The sequence below is a fragment of the Garra rufa genome, chromosome 3 (genome assembly GCF_049309525.1).
Source record: "Garra rufa chromosome 3, GarRuf1.0, whole genome shotgun sequence".
In the NCBI taxonomy this organism is placed as follows: domain Eukaryota; kingdom Metazoa; phylum Chordata; class Actinopteri; order Cypriniformes; family Cyprinidae; genus Garra; species Garra rufa.
The window spans coordinates 46,242,764-46,268,016 of NC_133363.1; the positions used below are offsets into that span (position 1 = coordinate 46,242,764).

The window sequence follows — 25,253 nt, forward strand, 5'->3', positions numbered from 1 at the left end:
TATTAAAATTGAATAAAAGCATTTAAATGAAATCCAGAAAATGAATGAAAAACCGAATTTGGTAAAAATAAAATGTATTTCATAGGGCCTTAAAATGTATTTATTTTTTTGTTAAACTTTTAATAAATTACTGTTAAATTGTGCAAGTTTCCTGATTCCAATTAATTACACATGCTTTTTGATTAATATTTTCTTTATTTAACCATTAAAACAGAGTGCAGAAAAATGTTGAATCCAGATGGAATCCAGAAAAATTAAAACATGAATTTGGAAAAAAAAAATGGAAATTAGATTTGGATTTAAATAATGGATTCTATAGGGCTCTACTATCGTAGCTTATGATGTCCAAAATTTTCTCTATCAGTAGACAAGCTTATGATGCCTGGTGTTTTAAAATCTGTTCCGATTTAAAAAGCTATGTTATGTATTCCAGTCTTTAATATACTTAAATTTGTGACAAAAACGACTTGTTTAGATGATTGTATGCTTACTGCAGCTATGAAAAAAGTATTTTATGTGGAATTCTTTGTTTATCTTGTACCATTATTTACTTCAGGTGATCCTGAGTCATGGACAGCGGCCTTTGACCTGCCCCCTTCCTAAAGGAGTCGAGCAGGCTCCTCCAGTAACCTCTGTATTGGATGATGGCACTCTAGAGTTCAAAAATGGGGAAAGGGCCAATCCAGAGGTGTTTTTGTTTTGTACAGGCTATAACTTCACCTTCCCATTCCTGGATAAGAAAGTGGGTGTGAACGTGCAGGAGCACCACGTCTGGCCTCTCTATAAGTTCCTAATACCTCCATCCCACCCTTCACTCTTTATAGTGGGCATCTGCAGAGCTATATGCCCCTTCCCACATTTCCATGTTCAGGTTAGTTGCGAAGCGAAGGATATTTTATTTAGGGAATATGTGTGACTGAGGATCTTTATTACATCTTCAAATTGTTTCCTCACTTCTTCCCCAGACTAAGTTTGTCCTGTCAGTGTTGGATGGTTCTTTCCGGCTGCCATCCCGTGAGCATATGGAGAAAGATGTCGAGCTAGACATTGCCGCTCGTCGTGCCCGTGGAATTGCCACCCGCCATATCCTTAAACTGGATTCTGAGCAATGGGCCTACAATGATGATCTCGCCCGCCTGGGGGGATTCGAACCCCTCCCACGCTACTGGAGCAACCTGTACGAATCCAACAAGGTGTTCCGTGCTCGAGACATGCTCAATTACAAGACCAACAACTTCACTGTCCTGGATAACATGGAGTGGAAGGTGCATGATTTGCATGGCCAGCAGCTGGAGAAGCCTCTCGCTGTTAAAAAACAAATGTAAGCTGTGATGGGGAAAAAAACCACCATCATTAAGGTGCTAACAGACATATGCCACTCTAGCAAGCACAATTAGGATATTAACAAATTGTTCAGTACTAATACATTTTGCAATTATTTTATAAAATGTCTAACCATACTCTTATTTTTATGAGCTGAGCCCACATAGAAAATATCAAAAAATATCTTTTTCTAATTTTGTGATAAGCCGCTTTTTAAATAATAAACCATAAATGAATGTAAACAGTGTGCACTTACAGTGTTTTTTAAAGTAACAATTCATTCATCGAAAACTTGCTATCAAGACCAGAGATTTCTAACTAATGGTATGTGTACCCCAAGGGACACTTGTAGGGATTGTTCACCCAAAAAGTAAAAATCTCCTTATAATGTCATTCCAAACCTGTATATTTTTCTATCCCAAATCTTCTTTTGTGATTTGCAGAAGTAAGGTCATGGGCTACTGTTTTGTAATGGCGTGGTAAATAAAAGATGAGAGAAATTTTATTTTGGGTGAACTACTTAAGCAGGTTTCATGGGATACTTTTAAAGATTTGATTTTTTGCTTTGTTAAATGTAGTAAAACCGAAATTGTGTCTTTAAATTATTATGGAAGTCAAATTGTTAGAGTAGTTAATCACATGTCTTTTTGTAATATTCCTGTCCGTTTTTTCAGCATATCTAGCAAATAGTGAGTTTAAAAGAGGAGATTTCAGATTTGATGTTGGTCTTGGGCCTTGGTGATGCCATTCTAGTACATAAAATTCTGGGAAATACTGAAGTCAGAAGTTTACATACACCTTGCAGAATCTGCAAAATGTTAAGTATTTTACCAAAATAAGAGGGATAATAGAAAATGCATGTTATTTTTATTTACTGTTGTTACCTGAATGATTCACAGCTGTTTTTTTATTTGTTTAGTGATAGTTGTTTATGAGTCCCTTGTTTGTCCTGAACAGATAAACTGCCCACTTCAGGTTGCGCAAATATTTAGGTTTTTCAGCATTTTGTGTATTTGAACCCTTTCCAACAATGACTGTATGATTTTGAGATCCATGTATTCACACTGAGGACAATGGAGGGACCCGTATGCAACTATTACAGAAGGTTCAAACACTCACTGGTGTTCCAGAAAGAAAAACGATGCATTAAGAGCCAGGGGTGTAAACTTTTGAATGGAATGAGAATGTGTACATTTTTCTTATTTTGCCTAAATTTTTTTTATTTAGTGTTGCCCTTAAAAAGCTACAGAAGATACTTGCATGTTTTCCAGAAGACAAAATGAGTTAAATTTACCATGATCTTCAAATTTAAAAAGTTTTCACCCCCGTCTCTTAATGCATTGTGTTTCCTTCTGAAGCGTTTGAACCTCCTGTAATAGTTGTATATGAGTCCCTCAGTTGTCCTCAGTGACAAGATGGATCTCAAAATCATAGTCATTGCTGGAAAGGGTTCGAATACACAAAAATGCTATAAAACGAAAGAATTTTTGCAGCTGGCAATTTAACCGTTCATGAACAACTATCACTAAACAAACTAACAAACAAAAAAACACTGTGGATCATTCAGGTAACAACACAGCATCAAGAATCAAGTGTATGTAAACTTTTGAACGGGGTCATTTTTATAAGTTCAACTATTATTTTCTCTTGTGGACTACATGTAAACTTCTTTTTGTGAAATATTTTATTCAGGTCAGTACTAAATAAACAACAACATGCATTTTGTATGATCCCTCTTATCTTGCTAAAATAGCTAACATTTTGCAGAATCTGCAAGATGTATGTAAACTTTTGACTTCAACTGTGTATGTACTTGTAATTAGCTCTTCCCATTGGAATGAATTGTTTTAATTACAGGTTAAAGCAGTCATGAAATTAAGAGTAATATCACAACCCGCCTATTTTCATAGTCAGATATGCAGTACTTATTCCAAAAGCATAACCACAATTACAGCAGTCAATGAATGTCCAGTTTTGTTAAATTATACTACACAGAGCCAAGAAAAGGCACCGCTGGGATTCGAACCCAGGATCTCCTGTTTACTAGACAGGCGCTTTAACCAACTAAGCCACGGCGCCATGTGCCGACACGTTGAAATTTTGACGTCAAGAGTGTCGCAGTTTTTAAGACAACATAATAGTATTCATGACCTCGTTGCACTCATTTTCAAAACTCGAAACATTTGGACTTTGGAGCCCAGTAACTGTTCCGTAAGCGTAATTCTGATTCACGTTGATATGAGTTCCAGCTAAATACACACACACACACACACACACACACACACACACACTTCTCAAGTGATTTATGAGATTTAAATATATTTCGTCTGTATTAAGCTGTAAGAGTTTAGATGCAATACAATATTTAAAAGTTCGATCATGTTACAACCTAATGTAAGCCCCGTGAAAAGCAACTGCATACCGCGGTTGTTTATATAACACGAAGCTATAATGCTAATAGTGCAACATAGCCACACGGTGGCAGCACGTACTACATGACCGAGATCAGGCGTAACATGACGCTTTAAACCGCAACTCAGCGCAAGTTAACATTTTGTAAACCTATATCACAATCTGACGCACTGGAAATTTTAGAAAGTGGAACACTGGATTAACCAATGTATACACACACACACAACTGAAACAATGCAGACACGCCATCCAAGCAAAATTCTGAGTCACTGTTCTTTCCATACAAGTAACTTTCACTGATGTCGCCATCCCAGAAATAGGGTCCCCTTGGGAGATAAAGAAAGACCACAAATTATTCATTCAACCGCTTCACCAACATTGTTCAGGAATTTCGTCCTCTCAGTCTAACAGCTTTCACATTCGGTTGTTCACCGCGGCGCTATGTTCTTTTTGAAAGCTTGAATCATCAAAGAAGAAAGTGACAGGTTTTATATCAAACAGATTTTTTATGTCACATTGCCAAAAACTAAAAGTTAAGGTTACGCAGGTTAAAGCACAGTCCCACGTAAACCCCACCACATATAAACATCCTATTTAATAATGGCAAACTACTCTCTAGGAGCCAAATAATTAATTAATGCCATATCATTTATTTTTGTTTAAACATTTAAATTAGTGATTTTTGTAATTATTCACACTTAATAGAACAAATATGACATTGTCTGTATCTTAGAGGTGCGATTTTAATACAACAATCTAATTTAGTTTCTTTTTGAAAGGTGATTCTTTTAGGCATGATCACCCGATGTGCTTCCAGATGTTTCTACTCATCTGTTCTGTACTATTCCACTCTAATGTTTTTTTTTTTTTTTTCTCTACACATTTTTCTAATTTCAGTTCAAGCCACTGGTTTTCCGAGTGATGTAATATCCTGTGTACCACAATGTCCCAGAGGTACAGTGTAGAGTCATGGCTTAAAATTTCTATGCATCACTCCTGGATATGCTGTACATTGACTATTTTTAGCTATAATCTAGAAATAGATATATTTAGATTAAATTATTTTTTTTGCACAATAAAATAATTATGTGCAATAAATCACTTATTAGTGACCACAATTACTATATATATTCAATTCAATTCAATTCAAGTTTATAGCGCTTTTCACAATACAAATCGTTTCAAAGCAGCTGTACAAAAAAAATGTAGTCTACTACAATATATTTAGTAGCTTATTAGTGGTGACTACTGTATGTTAATACAGTAGTCATATATATATAGTACTAGATTTTTAGATGTCTTTTAAGTCTCTTCTGCTCACCAAGTCTGCATTTATTTGATCCAAAATACAGCTAAAGCAGTAATATTGTGAGATATTTTTACTATTTAAAATAACTGCTATCTATTTGAATATTTTTTCAATGTAATTTATTCATCATCATCAATATTTAAAACAGTTGAGTGCATTTTTTAGAATTTTTTGATGAATAGAAAGGTCTGAAATAAAAAGCTTTTGCAACATTATACACTATACCATTCAAAAGCTTGGAGTCAGTATAATTTTTTTTTTTGAGGGAGGAAGGAGGAATTGTAGAGTTTAGCAAGGATGCTTTAAATTGATCAAAAGTGATGATAAAGACATGTATAATGTTACAAAAGATTTCTATTTCAAATAAATGCTGTTCTTCTGAACTTTCTGTTTATCAAAGAAACCTAAAAAAAATTCTACTCACCTCTTTTCAACATAATAATAATAAATGTTTTTGAGCAGTAAATTAGAATATTACAATTATTTCTAAAGGATCATGTGACTGGAGTAATGATGCTAAAATTTAGCTTTTAAATCACAGGAATAAAACAGTTATTTTTAAATAGTAAAAATATTGTACTATTTTGGCTGTACTTTGGATCAAATAAATGCAGGTGAGCAGAAGAGTCTTTTAAAATATATGTGTGTGTGTGTGTGTGTGTGTGTGTGTGTGTGTGTGTGTGTGTGTGTGTGTGTGTGTGTGTGTGTGTGTGTGTGTGTGTGTGTGTGTGTGTGTGTGTGTGTGTGTGTGTATATATATATATATATATAATGGACTGTGAATGTTTACAGTATGTCTTTCTTTGTAGAAAATTCTACACTGCAGTTATAATTATTTCACATTTAATGTGGATCAAGAGTAGTTGTATTACGTTTATTTAGTCCCACCAAAATGTAGGTAGTGATGATTGAAAGCTGAATTGACATATTGCTGAGGCCAGATATTATTGTTTTGTGTGTGTGTGTGTGTGTGTGTGTGTGTGTGTGTGTGTGTGTGTGTGTGTGTGTGTGTGTGTGTGTGTGTGTGTGTGTGTGTGTACCTGGTATTCATCACGTTGTGGGGACCAAATGTCCCCACAAGGACAGGAATACCAGTAGATTTTGACCTTGTGGGGACATTTCTCAGGTCCCCATGAGGAAACAGGCTTATAAATCATGCACAATGAGTTTTTTTGATGAAGTAAAAGTATGCACAATCTCCTGTGAAGGCTAGGTTTAGGTGTAGGGTAGGTGTAGGGTCGATAGAAAGTACGGTTTGTACAGTATAAAAACCATTACGCCTATGGAATGTCCCCATAAAACATGTAAACCCAACATGTGTGTGTGTGTGTGTGTGTGTGTGTGTGTGTGTGTGTGTGTGTGTGTGTGTGAACTGTGAGCTATAATGTGAATACAGTGGAAAGTGATGCGAGCCAAATGATCTTGGACAGATTAAGAACAATGATTCAAATACAGAAGAACACACATGTGTGTGGGGGTGTTTTCGACTGACTTGGTGGAGCCTGCTCTCTAACACAGAATTCAGTTTCACAATTGCAATATGGGATGGCCCTCCCATCTAGAATGCATATTAATAGCCGGTAATTTCATAAGTTTATGATGCAACAAAATGTCAATATGAAAAACAAAATAAAAGAAAGGTCCGAAGCTTCGAAAACGAGAGGCTTTGGTCAGTATAAAGGTCAGGGTTCCAAAACTAGAGCCTCTCAGGCTCGTTTAGATTTGTTCCATGGATTTTTATGTGCCTTTTCTAAAATATTCTCATATGCTTCTGATTATTTTAGCAAAGAGAGCTGTTTGTTTTGTACTCTGTGTGCTTGGTAATGACCTTAAACAAGTGTTTGTTTGTGTGGGTGTTGGCAAAGCAACTCAACATTTTTCTTCTCTCAGGTTAGCTTTTGTGGAACAGCATGTCTTCTGTATGCAGCATCTTAGGGTCCATCTTTTCCATTCTGTCTTGAACACACACACCAAAGAGCGTGTGAATCACTGTGGTTTCATGGAGTCATAGAGTCCCTGAGCACTGGGAAAATGTGAGCAAGCATATCAACAGATTGAATAAGGTCCTGTACAAGGCTGCACTCTTTTAATATTTTTAACAAGCATTTATCTACTTCCCAGCATGAATATAAAACTATACCATGTGCTGCAAGTATAGAATGTAAGGCGCTTAAGATAAAAGCGTCAGTAGTGCATAAACGTTTTGAGTTGACAGTATCATCTGCTATGTGTTACTTGTTATATTATGTTACATAATATGCATATTTTACTGTACTTAAGTCCCATAAAAAGTGTCTATTTACACTATAGCCCACCTGGTTGGCAGAGGCTATTTACACTAACTCCATCAACGTGTGATTGGGGTAGTGAACACTACAAAAGACGGTAGTCAAACATCAGTTCCACTATGTGCCACAGTCTTTTTGACGCGATTGATCCGAGTTCGAATCTGCCTTTAGCCAAACTATTTTTTTCTCCTTTTTTAAACCTCATATCACATCGGAAAGGCATTTATTTGCAATAAAAATGAAGAAAATATTCAAAAAGTAGAAGATAATTTATAGGGCAGATGTATAGGGAGGGCTTTATTGTCCCAAAAGGTGGTATCCATTTAGTAATTTGAATTAAAACTCTAATTTACACTCAATACGTTATTATTGCACACTGTTTTATAATGTACTACAATACTGAGGTGCAGATAATTGCCACTATTTGCAATAAGTAGTATAAATAGCAGAAAATCCTGCTATTTTAACATAGTGTAAATAAAATCTGTAGCTATTTGCACTTAGTGTAAATAGCATACCTATAAAAAATACTGCTATTTACACTTAGTGCAAATAGCCACTGCCTAAAAATATACTATTATGTAAAAAAAAAAGAAAATAAAAAAAACATTATATTACATTATAAGAATAAATAGAAGCACCAATATTTAATTTACAATTATAAATAGAAGCACTAATATTTAATGTATTATTTAAAATAATTGTTTAATTTTTAATGTTTAATTTTTAATGTTTTATGTAATATAATTTAATTTAAGATACTAATATTTAGGTACAAAGGTGTAAACCTTTTGAAAAGGTACCACCACAGTGCACCTATTTTTGGGAGTTTATATTTTATATTAAGAGCCTGAAGGCTAAAACTTTTTGAATTTGAAGATCAGGGTAAATTGAACTTATTTTGTCTTCTGGGGAACATGTAAATATCGTCAGTAGCTTCTGAATGGCAGTACTAAGTTAAAAAAAGAGATATTTAGGCAAAATAAAAAACACATATTTATTCTGTTCACCCCTGGCTCCTAATGCATATTTCTTCCTTCCAGAGCATCAGTGAGCGTTTGAGTCCCTCAATTGCTGGAAAGCCAAAGATTTTGTGGGATCTTAAGGATTTTTCAGAAGAACAGCGGGCAGTTTAACTGTTCAGGGTAAACAAGTGACTCATAAACAACTATCACTAAAACACACACACACACACACACACACACACACACACACACACACACACACACACAAAGCTGTGGATCATAAAAATCAAGAATACATAACATCTTAAGGTCAGTACTAAATAAAAAAATAACACATTTGGTATGATTCCTTTTATTTTGATCAAATAATTAACATTTGTTTATGTAAGTTTTGAACAGTAGTGGACAATGTTGACTTTGACCATTCACTTTCACAGTTTACTGTGAGAGAAAAAAACTACGCCCATATTTAGTAAGGGTTGGCCAGTGGATTTTTACATCCCTGTGAAAGGTATTCATTAAGTAAGTAAAGTTAATAATGTTTTACCACAGGAAAAAGTTTTAAACTCACATTTTCTTACCACACATCCCAGAACCTGCCGATGATTCAATCCGAGCCACACTGCAAGTAAAAAAAAGCGTATCAAAAGTCAGCATGAGTGTACGGTGGGATATTGTTGCTCCTTAATGATAATGTTTTCTCCAGACGGATGAACACTTCCTGAAGCATCCCAGACAGTGACTGTGGGGAAACACGCTGCATCAAGGTAAGAGAAGATAAGAACAGCACAAACAGCAGCATATACTGCATAAACATGTGAATCAGCAGCTCCTGTACCGACGGCTAAACACTGAGTCATAGACGCTCATAAACACGCACACACATGCTGCATGCTTTTGTTTTGTTAATGCCATCAACATCTGATTTCATGAAATGTCTGGGGCACAGTGCCTGTCTCTTTGGTATCAGGGATGTGTCTCTGCCAGGTTTTTGTCAGGTGAAGACAGGTTTAAGTTACGTAAGCGTCTGGATCCTGTGAGCATTTGTGTGTGTTTAGATCATTGTGTGCTTGAGCTAAGTCCTGCAGCAGTTTGACTTCCCTAAACAAGGCATTAGAATAAAATTGATATGCATATTTTTCAGAATTTTTTTTAATATGACCCAGACACTAACAGAGACTTTTAAACCTTTAAAAAAGGTACTAATATGTACCTTTAATGTATGAATATGCACCCTTTAGGTACAAAGGTGTAAACCTTTTGAAAAGGTACCGCCACAGTGACAGCTTTTGCACCTTTTTTTGAGAATCTATATTTTATAGTAAGAGCCTGGAGGCTAAAACTTTTTGAATTTGAAGATCAGGGTAAACTGAACTTATTTTGTCTTCTGGGAAACATGTAAATATCTTCTGTAGCTTCTGAATGGCAGTACTAAATAAAAAAAATGAGATATTTAAGCAAAATATAAAACACATTCATTCTGTTCAAAAAATTTCAACCCTGGCTCGTAATGCATATTTTTTCCTTCTGGAGCATCAGTGAGCGGTTGACCCTTTTGTAATACTTGTCTTCTGGGAAACATGTAAATATCTTCTGTAGCTTCTGAAAGGCAGTACTAAATTAGAAAAAATGTAGGCAAAATAAGAAAATACTTTCCATTCAAAAGTTTACACCCCTGGCTCTTAATGCATGCTTTTTTCTACTGGAGTATCAGTGAGCATTTGAACCTTCAGTCCCTCAGTTGTCCTTAGTGTGAAAAGATAGATCTCAAGTCATACAATCATTGTTGGAAAGGGTTCAAATACACTAACAGAGACTTTTGAGTAATATGATATTGCAGCTTTGTTTTTGAATACAAGTCTACACTGTTGTAACTATTGCAATGTATTGAACACATGGCATGTTTATTCTTGTGAATGTGATTTTATTTCACACAAATGCTTATTTATTTCATGCAAACTGAATAGAATTTAATTAAATTGACACTTTATAGTGACCTTTATTTGTTCTTAAGATATTTTGTCTTGGTAAGATTTAAAAAAAAGTTTTTTGAAAGACATCACTTATGCTCACCAAAGCTGCATTTATTTGATCAAAAATACAGGAAAATATAGTGAAATATTTTTAAAAGTTAGACCATTTTTTTTTTTATTGTATTATGTTTTAAAATGTAATTTATTCATCTTGGTGACAAAGCTGAATTTTTAGCAGTCATCATACTTTAGTGTTCAGTGTCACATGATACTTAAGAAATCAGTCTGACACACTGATGTGGTGCTTAAGAAACATTCCTTCATTATTATTTATTCATTTATATTTTTCCTGACATTTCTGTTTATTATTACCAATGTTGAAAATCGTTGAAAGCATGATACATTTTTTCCCAGTTTTCTTTTTGATGAGTGGAAAGTTCACTTGTGGTCAGTCAATTTAATGCATCCTTGCATAAAAGTATGTATTTCTTTCCAAATTCTGTAGCATCTGCAGAATATAATGATGGAATTATTTGTTTTACCAAGCCCCAGTTTCAAAACGTTGACGTCAAAGATTTTACGTAAACATTCCAGATTGGAAAGTTGCAAATGCAAAAGGGGTCTGGCTGTTTTACTGTTGGCAAGAATACTTAATACATTACTGTTTTTTGTGAAATTTTTTTTTAGTACCAGTTAATGTGGCTGTGCATGTGCGTGCGGATGAGTAGAAGATTCTGACCGCACTTTGTACTCTGACTTCAACCACAGCTTCCACTCCTAGGCATCGCAGCCACAAAACAGGTTACCACAAGTTTTGGCTCTCAAGGCTTGCAGCTCTCAACCTCTGAATCATTTTATAAATTCGAAGACTATTTTCTTTTGCATACACCCTTTGAGGCAACTGTTTATCTTTTGGTGTCTTTGGGTTTGTCAGATATAATTGTTTTGCAATGTTATGTCTTCAGTTATGTAACCTTGAACAAAACGCCTCTTGTTAGCAACCTAGTTTTAGTTGGCCAGTAAAGGAAAGCTTTAAAGTAAAATTTACTGTTACAGTGATGTCTTAAACAGATAAAAGATGTAAGAAAATTTCAAAATTAAATTAAATTAGACTCAAAACTAACTATTAGTATATATACAATGCCATTCAAAAGTTTGGGATCAGTAAGATTTTAATGTTTTTTAAAGAAGTATTTTCTGCTCTTCAAAGACTCTTCAGTGTCACATGATCCTTCAGAAATCATTCCAATATTCTTATTTATTATCAATGTTGGAAATAGTTGTGGTGCTTAATATAGTTTTTGCAACCAGTGATACTTTTTCATGATTTTTTGATAAATAAAATGTTAAAAAGAAAAGCATTTATTTAAAATAGAAATCTTTTGTAACAATATACACTACATTACAAAGTTTGAGGCAGTATTTTGTTAAAGAAATTAATACTTTTATTCAGCAAGAATGTGTTAAATTGCTAAAAAGTGATAGTAAAGACTTATATTGTAAGAAAGGATTTCTATTTTGAATAAATGCTGTTCTTTTTAACCTTTTTCATCAAAGAATCCTGAAAAAAAGTATGTCAGATTCCCCAAAAAAAAGAAAAAAAAAAAAAAAAGTAAGCAGCACAACTGTTTTCAACGTTGATAATAAATTATCATATTAGAATAATTTCTGAAGGATTGTGTGACACTGAAGACTGGAGTAATGGCTGATCAAAATTCAGTTTTGCATCACCGAAATAAATTATATTTTAAATCATATTAATATAGAAAACTGTTGTTTTAAATTGCAATAATATTTCATAATATTACTGTTTTTTTTTTGTTTTTGTTTTTTTAATAAATGCAGCCTTGAGCATAAGAGAATACTTTATTAAAAACATAAAAATTTTTTACTGATCCCAAACTTTTGTGTGTAAATATATACAGTTGCAATCGAAATTATTCAAGACTTTTGGCTGCAGAGAACAACATTTTGTAGAAACAATTCAACAAAGGCATCAGTACACTATTAGAGAAAGTTTCTTAATACACATTTGAGTATTTCTGAGAATGTAAGTTGATAAATAATACAAAAAATAATAATTGTCTCTAAATGTTCATGTTCAAAATTATTCAAGCCTCAAAGGTCAAATTTGGTGCAGAATCTTTTTTTTTTAAACCACCAATAAACGCTGCTTGGATGCTTCTGTCACCTTTCTACTAAAATCTTTGCCCATTCCTCACCGGAAAAAGCTTTCAGAACGCTGATAGTCTGGTTTTCACATTGCCACTGCATTTTACATTTTCTTAAAATTCAACCAAATATTTTCAATGAGAATTAAATATGGAGGCCACTCAAGAACATTCTATGACTTTCAGTCTATGTGATCTGACTATTTGTGCTTTTTTGTTCAACACCCTCAAAGTTTTTCTGGTACAACACATTTTAGCTAAAGAATAAGGCTGCCAGCTGTTGGGAGTTCCTATAGATTTAATTGTGTTTTAAGAATTTAGTTTCCCACTGTCACGATTTGAGTCGTCCTGTCATCACTAACTCTTGCACTACACTTCATGGACTTCAGCCCCCACAAGCCACTGCACCAATCACTGCATTCACCTGCAGCTCTTTCTCACTGCACTGATTACCGCTCACAGCTGCACCTCATCACACTGACTGCATTTAAGCTTCTCACACACACAGCCACCTTGCGAAGTCTTATTGTTCCTCCTGGTCATTATTTCCGAGCGTTTCTTTCCGTGTTTGTTTTCTCTGTGTTTGATTCCTGGACTCCTCCCCGTGTTTTGATTCTCGCTGCCAGCCCCGACCTTCTGCCTGTGTTTGACCACGATTTCTGCCTGCCCCTTTGTGTTTGTTTTGTATCAATAAAATGCTGCAAATGGATCCGCACGTCTCTGACCCTCCTTGTGACAGAAGACTTCGCCGCTACAAGGATCCAGCAGTGAGTATGGTGTCATCCACTGTACAGATCATGCGTCTCAAGCAGGGTGAGCGGACTATTGAGGAGTATGCGATGGACTTCATCGAATTGGCTAATCAGTCTACTATGGATGATGGATGCCTGATGATTTTCTTCCGTGGAGGACTCTTAGAGCCATTGGCTTCACTCATGCCCATGGTTGAACCTAACTGGACCTTGCAATATTATATGGATCTTGCTCTTTTGTTGTGTGGCTCTCCTTTTACTGTGGGAATTGTGGAGGAGGACCATCTTCCCACAGTAAGTTCCAGCTCAGAGCCACAGCATAAGATGTCTGCCAACCCAGAGCCTGTTCACAAGATGGCCGCCCCTCCTGAGCCTGTTCACAAGATGGCCGCCCTTCCTGAGCCTGTTGCCAGGATGGCTTCTGTTCCTGAGTTCCCGGCCAAGATGGCTGCCTCGCATGAGTCTGTAAGCAAGATGGCCTCCCTTCTAGAGTCTTTTCACAAGATGACCTCCCTTCTAGAGTCTGTTCGCAAGATGGCCGCCCTTCCAGAGCCTGTTTGCAAGATGGCCGCCTTCCCAGAGTCTCCGCTGGTTCCGCCCGGCCTTCCAGAGCCTCCGCTGGTTCCGCCCGGCCTTCCAGAGCCTCCGCTGGTTCCGCCCAGCCTTCCAGAGCCTCCGCTGGTTCAGCCCAGCCTTCCAGAGCCTCCGCTGGTTCAGCCCAGCCTTCCAGAGCCTCCGCTGGTTCCGCCCAGCCTTCCAGAGCCTCCGCTGGTTCCGCCCAGCCTTCCAGAGCCTCCGCTGGTTCAGCCCAGCCTTCCAGAGCCTCCGCTGGTTCAGCCCAGCCTTCCAGAGCCTCCGCTGGTTCAGCCCAGCCTTCCAGAGCCTCCGCTGATTCAGCCCAGCCTTCCAGAGCCTTCGCTGGTTCAGCCCAGCCTTCCAGAGCCTCCGCTGGTTCCATCCAGTCGTCCTGAGATTCCTGTCTGCCCGGTTCTGGTCACGGAGGCCATGCATGGACTGTGTGGGTTCCCACCCACCCTCCCTGCTGCTCCAGTCCCGCCACCTCTGTCTCCTGACAGTCCCTCTGCTCACCCACATCCCACCTTCGGTGCAGAGGACTTGCCGTGGGACTGCCAGTCTCCATCAGTGTCCAGACTGAGGGATCCATCACCTCCAGTCTCAGAGTCCTGGACTCCACCTCGGCCCTCCGACCCGGCGGCTCCACCCCGGCTCTGTGCTCCCTCGTCTCCGTTGTCGGCCGTCGGCCCACCAGCTCCTCCGGGCTCCATCGTCTCTCCGGCTCCTCCCCGGTCAGTCGTCGCCCCACCTTCGCCTCTGGACTCTACTCCTCCGGCTGCGCCTCGTCACTCCGTCCTGCCGGCTCTGTGGACCTCCTCCCTCCCATGGGCACAGCCTCGATCCTCTGTCACTCCGGCTCAGCTGCGTACCTCCGGACCTCCATCTCCGCCGGGGTCGCCAGAGCCTTGGGTTCCGCCTTGGCCCTCCGGATCCTCGGTGTCACCTAGGACCATCGACTCTCCGGTTCCGCCTCGGGCTCCACCGGCTCCACCTCCGTCGGTCGGCCCCATGGAGGAGCCAACCCTTCCTCCACCATGGCTTCTCCCTCCGTCGGCTCCGCCTCAGTCCATAGCTCCATTACCCCCACATGGACCTGGCCCTCCATCCCTCCCCCTGTTCCGCCTCCGCTCCACCACCCTCCGGTTTCATTAGGTGGTTAGAGCGTCTGGAAGCCGCTCCTTGGGGACGGGCTCTGTCACGATTTGAGTCGTCCTGTCATCACTAACTCTTGCACTACACTTCATGGACTTCAGCCCCCACAAGCCACTGCACCAATCACTGCATTCACCTGCAGCTCTTTCTCACTGCACTGATTACCGCTCACAGCTGCACCTCATCACACTGACTGCATTTAAGCTTCTCACACACACAGCCACCTTGAGAAGTCTTATTGTTCCATCTGGTCATTTATTTCCGAGCGTTTCTTTCCGTGTTTGTTTTCTCTGTGTTTGATTCCTGGACTCCTCCCCGTGTTTTGATTCTCGCTGCCAGCCCCGACCTTCTGCCTGTGTTTGACCACGATTTCTGCCTGCCCCTTTGTGTTTGTTTTGTATCAATAAAATGCTGCAAATGGATCCGCTCGTCTCTGACCCTCCTTGTGACACCCACCATACAAATAAGTGATTAGAATAGGGGTTGAATAATTATGACAAAAAATCCTACTCAAAAATATTACATTATATATTGACATTGTGACTTTTAATATGCCAGTGATCTGCTATAGATGGATTTTTTTTATAAAATCCTGGATCCTCAAAAGCTTGTATTTGTAAAGTACTGCAGTCTCTTGGGGGTTGAATAATTTTGATTGCAACTGTATATTATAATATATATATATACTAAAGGTTAGTTTTGAGTCTAATTTATTTCATTAGCCAATTTTAAGTCTAAACTTTTTGGGGGTATTGAGTAAAAGATGCTTGCTCAACATTTCTGTTGAAAAACATCAAGCATATCTATTTCAAAATACTCAGTCATTGTTTGGCCTTCAAAAAAATTCCAAGCTTCCCATCAGCGAAGCCCATCACCCCTTTACAAAAACACGTAGTTTCATGGAAATGTTAAATAGTTCATGGCATGTCCTACTGAATGGTTCAGCTTTCCTGTTTACTCCCTGAAATGCTTTGCTCACTCTTTACATGTAAGTACAAGCTGTTTTGGTAGCCCTGGATATATAAATTTGTTGTGACTCTTGGAGCTCAAGGTTGAGACACAGGACATGCTTTTGTCTATTTCAATGCTTTCTCCTCATTGGTCATATCCTGTGCCTTATCTATTTGGCAAGCGCTTTGTGCTTCAAATGTACTCATCGTTTGTCACCATATTAGTATATTAAATTTGCAAATCCTTTAATATAACAAATTCATCTTTAAGAATAACAAAAAAAAAACATGACGTTTAAAGGCTATTTCATTGTGTTCATGAAGAATGAAGACCTATATTTGAACTTCTCATTTAAACTTTGCATTTAGTACTAGCTAAAAACTGAAACTTGAAAATTTTCTTGCTGAATTTACTTTCATTTTCTTTGCAGAATGTAAATTCATCATCAGTTGAGGCTGCAGATCATCACTTTCTATGACTGGTGATCCACACAAGTGTCAGGGGTGAGGGAATACCCCATGTTCCACTTACATAGCATTCCTTGTCACCCACTCATCTATTTCCCCACTGTTTCCCTCAACCCTTTCCTCTTACACATCTCCTCGTGATTAAAAAAGGAGAACTCCAAAGAATTAAGACTATTTCATGTTTAAACCTATCTGGACACTGTTATGATGATATGATATGCACACTGCTCAAAAAAATTAAGGAGAACCTTACATCACACTGGATCTCAATGAACAAAATATTCAAGTTGAAAATCTTTACTTATATACATACAGTGGTCAGTGAAAAGTCGACATCATCAACCCACTGAGGACTGGATTCAAAATCACATGCACCAAAGAATCAAAGAAAAACATTGAAATTGCAGAAAAACATTGAAACTACGTCAGTAGTACGTCAGTAGTGTGTATGGCCCTCACGTGCCTGTATGCTTTCCCGGCAACGTCTGGGCATGCTCCTGATGAGATGATGGATGGTGCCCTGGGGGATCTTCTGCCAGACCTGAATTAGGGCATCGGTGAGCTCTTGGACAATGGTGTTACTTACCGGCTTTGGATGCTTTGATACATATCATCCCAGAGGTTCTCTATTAGATTCAGGTTTGAGGAACGTGAAGGCCAGTCAATCCATTGTCATCCACCAGCGTAAGGTCTGACAGTGGTCCTGACAGTGGAATTCACCCCCGTGCCCAAGAGCAGTAAGTGTGTCATTGGCTAGTATGTGGAGGTTTTTGTGGCCCTCTAAATATATTCCTTCCAGACCACACTCCACCAAACTGATCCTGCTGGATGATGTTGCAGACAGCCTGGCATCTACAGACTCTTTAACATCTGTCACATGTGCTCAGTGTGAATTTGTTCCCATCTGTGAAGAGAATAGGGGTGTCAGGCCTGCCAATTCTGGCATCCTCTGGCAATCGAGCTGCATGGTGCTTAGCTGTGAGCACAGGTCTCTCATGCCGCCAGGCTCATGCTACCCTTATGAAGTCTGGTTCTGACAGTTTGGTCAGAAACATGGACACCAGTAGCTTGCTGGAGGTCATTTTGTAGGGGTCTGGCAGTGTTCCTCCTCACAAAAAGGAGCAGATACTGGTCTTACTGCTAGGATTTTCCATTTCTAGGGTCTTGTCCAGCTCTCCTTGTAACAGCTCATCACCTGGTATCTCCTCCATGCTCTTGGAACTGTGCTGGGAGACACATTAAAACTCTTTTTGATGTCACATATGGATTTGCCATCCTGAAGGAACATGTGCAATCTGATTGGGTTGATAAAAGAAGTGATAAGGCCCCTAACAAAAAACAAAACAAAACACAAAACTAGAGACAAATCAGCCATGTTGAGAAAACAGCATGTTTTGAAGCATGGTAGCTGGTTTGAGCTGGTTTAAGCTTGGTTGGTTGTGAGACAGGAGTTAGTTGCTCAAGACCTGCTAAGGATCAGTTTATAACCAGCTTAAGGCCAGCTCATGACCAACTAAGAACCAGCTTAAACCAGCTACCATGCTTCAAAACATACATTTATTGTTTAACAGGGAGTCAGGAAGGATAAGGACATAGCAGTTGTCTGTGACTACCACCTGCATGCCCATACCCTGAGGTTGTCTTGCTGTTGCTTCTCCAGTGCATCTGTTGATCATTTGCGCTAAAGCAGGAGAAACTGTTTTATAATCATTTATACTTCCTAACTCGACAGATTAATATCCCTGGTGTTTATATGACTTGGTTATTCAATAAATAAGCTTATTAAAAACTTGGGTTCATTAAATGGGATGACCTGACAGATGTCTACTTGTGCAATTTGAAATGAGGAAAACAAGATTTGTGCAAGTAAAAGAGGCATGATGTAACATCCAAGATTTCTATGCTATAAAGTTTAAGACTTTACACATCTGGAAAGCATTTCATTTTCATAATTTCCTGTTTATTATCACTTTATCACTCATCAGCATGTTTCAGTCTAGAACAGATTCCTTAAATCCACATAAATCAAAATACTTCACTTTGAAGAGCCTAAATCAGCATGGTTGGCATTTTCCATGGACGCTGCATAAAAGTTAAGCAAGTATCTGATCAGAATGTGGTACAGATATAAATCCATCAGCAGAATCTTGCTTATAGACATAGAGAGCAGATTTGTATAAATGAATTATATTCTTCAATGGCTCTGATACAGCTATTACTTATGTTTCTGAAGAAAAATGCATCAGTTTTACTTTCAAGATCGCTAAGATATCTCTCTTTCTCAACAGCAAGATGCGCCCACATTTGAGTTCCACTGGGTTCTCCTCAGACACATCTGGTGTCTTTCGCCCACTCTTCAGCTAGTTTATCAGTTATTAGTCATAATGACCACAAACAACACATTTCAATAATTTCAGACTGTTTGTTGAACTCCCTGACAACAGAATAAAACAATGATCAGTAAGATTTCTAATGTTTTTCAAAGAAGTTTCTTATGCTCATCAAGACTGCATTTATTTGATCAAAAATACAGAATTTTTTTTTTAATTAATATTATGATTTTTTATGATGTACATTCAAATATAATTTATTTCTGTGATTAAACGGAATTTTCAGCATTATTACTCCAGTATTCAGTGTCACATGATGCTTCAGAAATCATTCTAATATGCTGATTTATTATCAGTGATTCTTGTGATTCTATTTTTTCTTTGGTGAAAAAAAAGTTAAGTTTGGGGTCCGTAAATTTTTATTTTTTCCTTTTTTGAAAGAAATTATTACTTTTATTCAACAAGGATGTGTTAAATTGATAAAAGGTGATAGCAAATACATATTGTTAGAAAATATTTCTATTTTAAATAAATGCTGTTCTTCTCTGAACTATTTATTCATCAAAGAATCCTGAAAAAAGTATCACAGGTTCCAAAAAATTGTTTTCCAGCACAACTGTGGCCGACATAATTATACTAATAAATAAGCATATTAAAACGATTTCTGAAGGATCATGTGACACTGATGACCAGAGTAATGGCTGATGAAAATTTGGCTTTGCATACTTTAAAATATATTAAAATAGAAACCATTATTTTATTTTGTAGTAACATTTCACAACATTAAGGTTTCTTAAAAAAAAAAGTCTGACTGATTCCAAACTTTTGAAAGACAGTGTATGTTTTAATATAATGCTGAATTATGATTGGTGAGTCATTTTTAAACAACATATTTAGACTTACTCCTATTAGACTTAGATGTTAAAAAAAATCTATATAGAATTAAATGAGTTTATGTCAAAGATATAAAATGTATATTTAGTGTTTTTTTTTTTTAAGATTGCAAAATTTACAAGGAAATAAAATCAAGCACATCCTCATCAACTTAGTTGAAGTTTACATTCAGAAAAAGAGAGAGAAAAAGATCTATGTAATTTAGACATGTTAGTGGTGGATTTGTCATAGTGGATGTTGCAATCAAATGCAGGAAATTTTATTACAATTGCTTGATTGAGAAACATGACGACAATGTCTTTGAAAAACCCAGGAGACCACCACATGAAACAGTAAAAACCATGTTTGAATTTCACACAAACTGTCTTATTGTGTGCTAATAAGACAGCAACCCAACAACAACAACAACAACATGAAATGAAGATTACATTCAGTAGCCATTAAAACAATGTATTATTATGGGGATGATTTTATTGTTTAATTAACATCATCATTTTTACGTTTTTTTCCGTCTTGGGTGGGAAGCTGGAGTTTTGTGGTTTTGGTTTGATCCCTTCCCAAACTTTTCTTGGCTGGTTGCCTGTTGTTACAGTAAAACTTAGCTAACTGGATTCTCATGCCCATTCCAGTGGGAAATGGAGTTGGCGTTCCTTATGAGTGCATGGTGTGAGTCCAATTTTCCATTCAGTTTACTGGAGGAGTGGCTCAGTTGACATGACAACATGACATATTAATACGAGGGAGTTAAAAGTAAAAATGTTACTGTGCCACATCAGTATTCTGACACTGTTAGGGAACTAATAAAATAATTCATGATTTACCAGAAGCCATTATGTTAGTGGGAATGAAATGTAAATTCATTAGACACCTACGTGTAAGTAGATGACAAAGCAAGAGAAAAGAGATATTACAATACGTTTAACAATGTTTGCATGCGAGACTTGAAAACAAAGACGTAAGAACATCTGTGAATGTGATTAAAGCATGACATAATGTTTGTATTCAGAGTATACAAACTTTATGACTTGTGAGTTTCATTTTGACACTTCATTGTCTGGTCCTTTAAAGCTCTCGCTTTACATTTAGTTGCTTAGGAGACATGTTGTGTTTCAGTAAAACAGTTGGTAAGTACTTTAACATTGCTCACAAGAAGTACCTGGCTTGTGTGTGTGTGTGTGTGTGTGTGTGTGTGTGTGTGTGTGTGTGTGTGTGTGTGTGTGTGTGTGTGTGTGTGTGTGTGTGTGTGTGTGTGTGTGTGTGTGTGTGTGTGTGTTTCCCTGTTTTATAGACGTGCTTCTCTGCAGACTTTCTTTAAACATTCAGTCTATGTTGGCCTTGGACGATGGTCTTGATGATAAAGCTCATACCAGGGATCATTATACATGACTTGAAGCATTGTTCAAAGTGATTTCATCAGTAGTTTTTCCATGTCTCCTGTCCTTCTGTCCCTAGACGGCAAACTATTCCTTATGCTCAGAGAATGTGGCCTTCCTCATGAGCATGTGTGAAGGAATGCGTTTTTTGGTAGAACCATATATAGTCATGTGATGTGTCATTTTTCCCAAAGGTGAGTCAATGCTTCAGCCTAATGTTCCTAATTACTCCTGATGAAGAACCTATTTTTACAGTCATTGTGGTTGCTGAACAGAGCGATAAGGGGATGCATTATGTCAACTGTTATTTTTGGCACATACATAGATGCTAAAACATCCAATCCTCTCAGTGCCCCTATTAAAATTAATTAAGCATGTGCTCACTCAAACACGTTTTAATAGCCTATATTTGTAAACTGACGTTGAAGTCAACAACTGATAATTAAATAATGATTAATATACAATGAAAAAGGAAAGATGCTCAAAGCTTTAGAAACTGATGCCGCCAAATTTGGCAATGACAATGCCTTAGACTAAACGAAGTTATGACTTGGCTGTTTAACGGTCCTGTAAAAAAAAAGGAGAGACAGGCGAGGAAAGAGACTGGGTGAAAAAAGTGTTTATGTTTGCCTGTGTGAAGAAAGGGGAGAGGGGGACTGAAAAGGCAGACAAGGATGACTTCATAACTTCCGCTAGTGTGTGCGCGCGTCTGAAGGGGAGGTCTCAGATCCTTTAAATAGCGACTGAGCAACTCACAGACACACAAGAGCAGCTCTAGGCTTGCACTGCATTGAAGATAACAATAACACGCTAAATCTACAAAGAAACTCTTTCAGGCTTATCTCTTTCAGAAAAGCTTCTTTCAGGTAATTTTATGTTCTTCTTTAGCCTCATACCGCAAATGGACTCAACCTTATATAACCGATGTGTAATGATTAAACTTTTGGTGGAAGTTGTAAAGTTTTTAGTAGCATGTTGATGTGTTTTGAACAATTAAATTAGGTGTGAAATTTGAAAATGTAATTGCTAGTTGGTTAAAAATTAAATAAAAGTTGTTTACTCAGACATCAGTATAGACAGAATAAAGTTATGAACGTTAAATTTGGGTTAAGTGTTTATAGACAGAGGTTCTTTTGTGCTATACTATTCTGTAGGTAATGAGTCAAGATAGACAAACAGAGATGGCATGGTATAGCGTTTGAGTGGTGGGTGTTGTGTCTTGCACATGAGGGAGAATTTTCACAAGGGAAAGTAAAGAAGCAGCTTGTTCTCTTTTTGGAGGAGGTTGAAGCATTTATTTGTGTCCATGGTTTTGCCAAGTGAACACCCATATTGTGACTAGAAATAAACTTTGAAGCTTTTTTTGGAGCTCTTTCTCTCATAAAATGTACTTACCAATTATAGTTTTGAATTGGCACAGCTTACAGCTCTCTCTTTTCTTCCTCAGTTATTCAGAATGCAGAGTCTGAGTGTGCTGCTGATCTTTGCCCTTTGCGGGTCAAGCTTGTGCAACCTTATGCAGGAGAAACAGACGGATTTTGGACTCCAGGTGTTCACCGAAGCAGTCCGATCTGCTCCGGGCAAAAATCTGGTTCTCTCTCCTTATGGCATCTCTTCGGTGCTTGGCATGGCTCAGCTGGGTGCCTATGGCAGTACTCTTAAAATGCTCACCTCCAAGATGGGCTACTCACTGCAAGGTAACTATAATTCAGAATATTTCATTTTAATAGCAAATATTTGTAGAGAATAGGCCTCTATGTATGTATCAGAATATCCTACATTCCTAATGTAATGTCTCTTATTCTTTTTAATAGACAGAGGAATGGCAAAACTACAAAGGCTTCTTCAGAGAGACCTGGCCAGTGAAGATGGAGTAGAAGTGGCCAGCGGTGTGATGGTTGACCGAAAGGTTATCCTAGAAAAGGTTTTTAGGCGCAGCCTGTCCAAAGCCTTCCAGAGCGTCCCACACCAAATAGACTTCACCCAACCAGAGATGGCCCGGCAGGTGATCAACTCCTGGACATCCGACCACACTGGTGGTAAGTAATTCACTGATGTTCCTCATTTGTACATCAAAAATGTCTGCTAAATGATTAATACATATTTACAAAATGCTTAATTGCTGATTTATTGGTTTCATTTCCTAGGACTGATTTCTGAGTTCCTCCCATCTGGGGTGTTGAGTGAACTGACACGCTTGGTCCTGTTGAACGCCCTCCACTTCCACGGGGTCTGGAAGACGCCCTTTGACCCTACACATACTAGGGAACGACTATTCCACAGAGTCAACGGCAGTGCTGTATCTGTTCCTATGATGACTATGACTTCAAAATTCAACTGTGGTGAGTGTCAATAATTGGTTTAAAGAAACCAATGAGAAAAAATGTAAAATTTTGTACAGGTTATTCACAACATTTTTCACCATCTAGGTGAGTTTGTGACTGAAGATGGTGTGGACTACGACATCGTTGAGGTGCCTTATGAGGGCGAGTCGCTGAGTATGCTTCTGATGATTCCATTTGAAAAGGATGTACCTCTGTTGGCCTTGAACAAAGAGCTGAGAAGCAGCAGGATTAACCAATGGAGAAAGCAGATGAAAAAGACTACCAAACAACTTGCTATTCCAAGGTAACAGATCTATTTCTGTGAACATGTGTTGGATTTTTGTATTGTGATGAGCATTATAAAACAGAAGGTCTAATGCATGTTATATAATGGTGATATCTCAGGTTCTCCACGGATACAGAAACTGATCTGAAGTCCACACTGAGCAGCATGGGTCTTGGAGACATTTTCAGCCCGAGCAAAGCTGATTTCTCTCGCATTACCAGTGAGTATCGGAAATTATTGGATTTCATTTTTTGATGGAGCTGTTTTGTTAAATAAATACATCTTAATGGATTATCTTTTTGATAAATCTAATAAAGTCGTTTCTCTCTCTTTTTGTCCAATTAGCCGAAGAACCTTTATGTGTATCCAAAGTCCTTCAGAGAGTAAAACTTGAGGTGAATGAAGAAGGAACCAGAGGCTCCTCTGCCACAGGTACAGACACTGAAATACAATTCAAAACAACAGTTATTTAATAGCTTTAAATCATTTATAGTTCAACCAAACTGCATATTTTAATTAAGTATTTTTTTGGTTCCCCAGCTGCTGTCATCTACTCTCGCATGGCTGTAGAGGAGATCACACTAGATAGACCCTTCTATTTCCTCATTCAACACAAACCCACTGGTGCATTGTTGTTTAGCGGTCAAGTGAACCAGCCTCAGGAACACTAACAGACCAAGCTTGTGCCTGAAGTAACCATCTACACAGAAGGACCAAGGAAACTGCCAGCAAGTCTGCGCACAACATACTACTGAAGAAGGAGATGTTTGGAGTTCAAAACCTTTCGTATCTGTCATTTGAGCATAGCCTGAAGTGCCAAACTTTAATAAGAAGTGTAAAAATGTTTATTTAGTATGTGTCCTCTGTTCTGGGGGGAGGACCAATCTATACTATAAAAAGAAAGCATTACTGTTTAAAACGTATGTCTGAAACATCAGGGACACCAATTCGCAGCCTCAGAAGACAGAGGTTCTACATGCACTAATAATTTGAAGAGTGAATTAATTTGTATGCTTTGTTTAATGTGCTTTATATATATTTTTTAAAAGTTGTATTTTACTGTATTTATATTAATTTATTGTCGAAGGCTATATTTTCTTGAAGACTGTTTATTAAAATATTTCCTTTTATAATAAAAGCGACCATACGCAAACATGAACTAGTTTGGAGTTCTTTATCAAATTACTTTGGAGATGGCGACATCTTGTGTTCAAAGTTTGGGAACGACAAAAAGTCAAATATATAACAGCACTTTTCAGATAAATGAAGTGTGTAACATTAGATACGTTATTAAAATCATAAAGTTTCATTTAAACGTAAGGTTACGCTTAACACGAGCTGGCAGTACAAATGACACTGCGATAGCAGATGCCATGATGATTGTCGCAATGAATGACCAAAAGCTGAGCAGCATGAATCTGGGTTTTTACTATATCCTTAGATCAAAGTTCCTTAATTCACCATATCTCCGTTACCATGACAACCTGAATCAGCCCCCTGTTTTGTCATGGCAACAACAGCTGAACATCTTGCACTGTTGTCAAAGCCAAAGCTGTTAAGTTCTACAAATGTGCAAGAAAAACACTTTATTACTTTACACTCGCTATTTTTTTTAGAAGCGGGAATTACTTTTAAGCAGACTTTCTGCAAGAGATCTTGTGGAGACAGGAATGCGCATAGCGCATGCGCGCTGGTGATGATGACGCT

General features: G+C 37.8%; 2 protein-coding genes and 1 non-coding gene across 4 annotated transcripts; 2 read left to right on the forward strand and 1 right to left on the reverse strand.

The window, feature by feature from the left end:
* The first annotated feature begins 200 nt into the window (after positions 1-200).
* Positions 201-1,565, forward strand: LOC141332083 (uncharacterized). The gene is made up of 2 exons (XM_073837174.1): positions 201-871; positions 966-1,565. The coding sequence occupies exons 1-2, from the start codon at positions 515-517 to the stop codon at positions 1,323-1,325; spliced, it is 717 nt and encodes a 238-aa protein (XP_073693275.1). The 5' UTR covers positions 201-514; the 3' UTR covers positions 1,326-1,565.
* Positions 1,566-3,328: 1,763 nt separating this feature from the next.
* trnat-agu (transfer RNA threonine (anticodon AGU)) lies at positions 3,329-3,402 on the reverse strand. Its single transcript has one exon. It is a non-coding gene; the product is annotated as a tRNA-Thr (tRNA).
* Positions 3,403-21,543: 18,141 nt separating this feature from the next.
* On the forward strand, positions 21,544-24,705 carry serpine1 (serpin peptidase inhibitor, clade E (nexin, plasminogen activator inhibitor type 1), member 1). Of its 2 annotated transcripts, XM_073837175.1 has the most exons (8): positions 21,544-21,802; positions 22,384-22,633; positions 22,751-22,975; positions 23,084-23,278; positions 23,366-23,564; positions 23,666-23,766; positions 23,892-23,978; positions 24,087-24,705. In XM_073837175.1, the coding sequence occupies exons 2-8, from the start codon at positions 22,393-22,395 to the stop codon at positions 24,215-24,217; spliced, it is 1,179 nt and encodes a 392-aa protein (XP_073693276.1). In that variant the 5' UTR covers positions 21,544-21,802; positions 22,384-22,392; the 3' UTR covers positions 24,218-24,705. The 2 variants fall into 2 exon arrangements, with proteins under 2 accessions (XP_073693276.1, XP_073693277.1); XM_073837176.1 differs by lacking the exon at positions 21,544-21,802 and having other exon boundaries at positions 21,853-22,633.
* The last annotated feature ends 548 nt before the right edge of the window (positions 24,706-25,253 follow it).

Bases quoted from the DNA above. Each gene is read 5' to 3' on its own strand.
- LOC141332083 (XM_073837174.1), top strand. From the start codon at position 515: ATGTGGAATTCTTTGTTTATCTTGTACCATTATTTACTTCAGGTGATC. The intron at 872-965 runs GTTAGTTGCGAA...CTTCTTCCCCAG, and splicing joins TCCCACATTTCCATGTTCAG to ACTAAGTTTGTCCTGTCAGT.
- serpine1 (XM_073837175.1), top strand. From the start codon at position 22,393: ATGCAGAGTCTGAGTGTGCTGCTGATCTTTGCCCTTTGCGGGTCAAGC. The intron at 23,279-23,365 runs GTGAGTGTCAAT...TTCACCATCTAG, and splicing joins GACTTCAAAATTCAACTGTG to GTGAGTTTGTGACTGAAGAT. The intron at 23,565-23,665 runs GTAACAGATCTA...GTGATATCTCAG, and splicing joins AAACAACTTGCTATTCCAAG to GTTCTCCACGGATACAGAAA.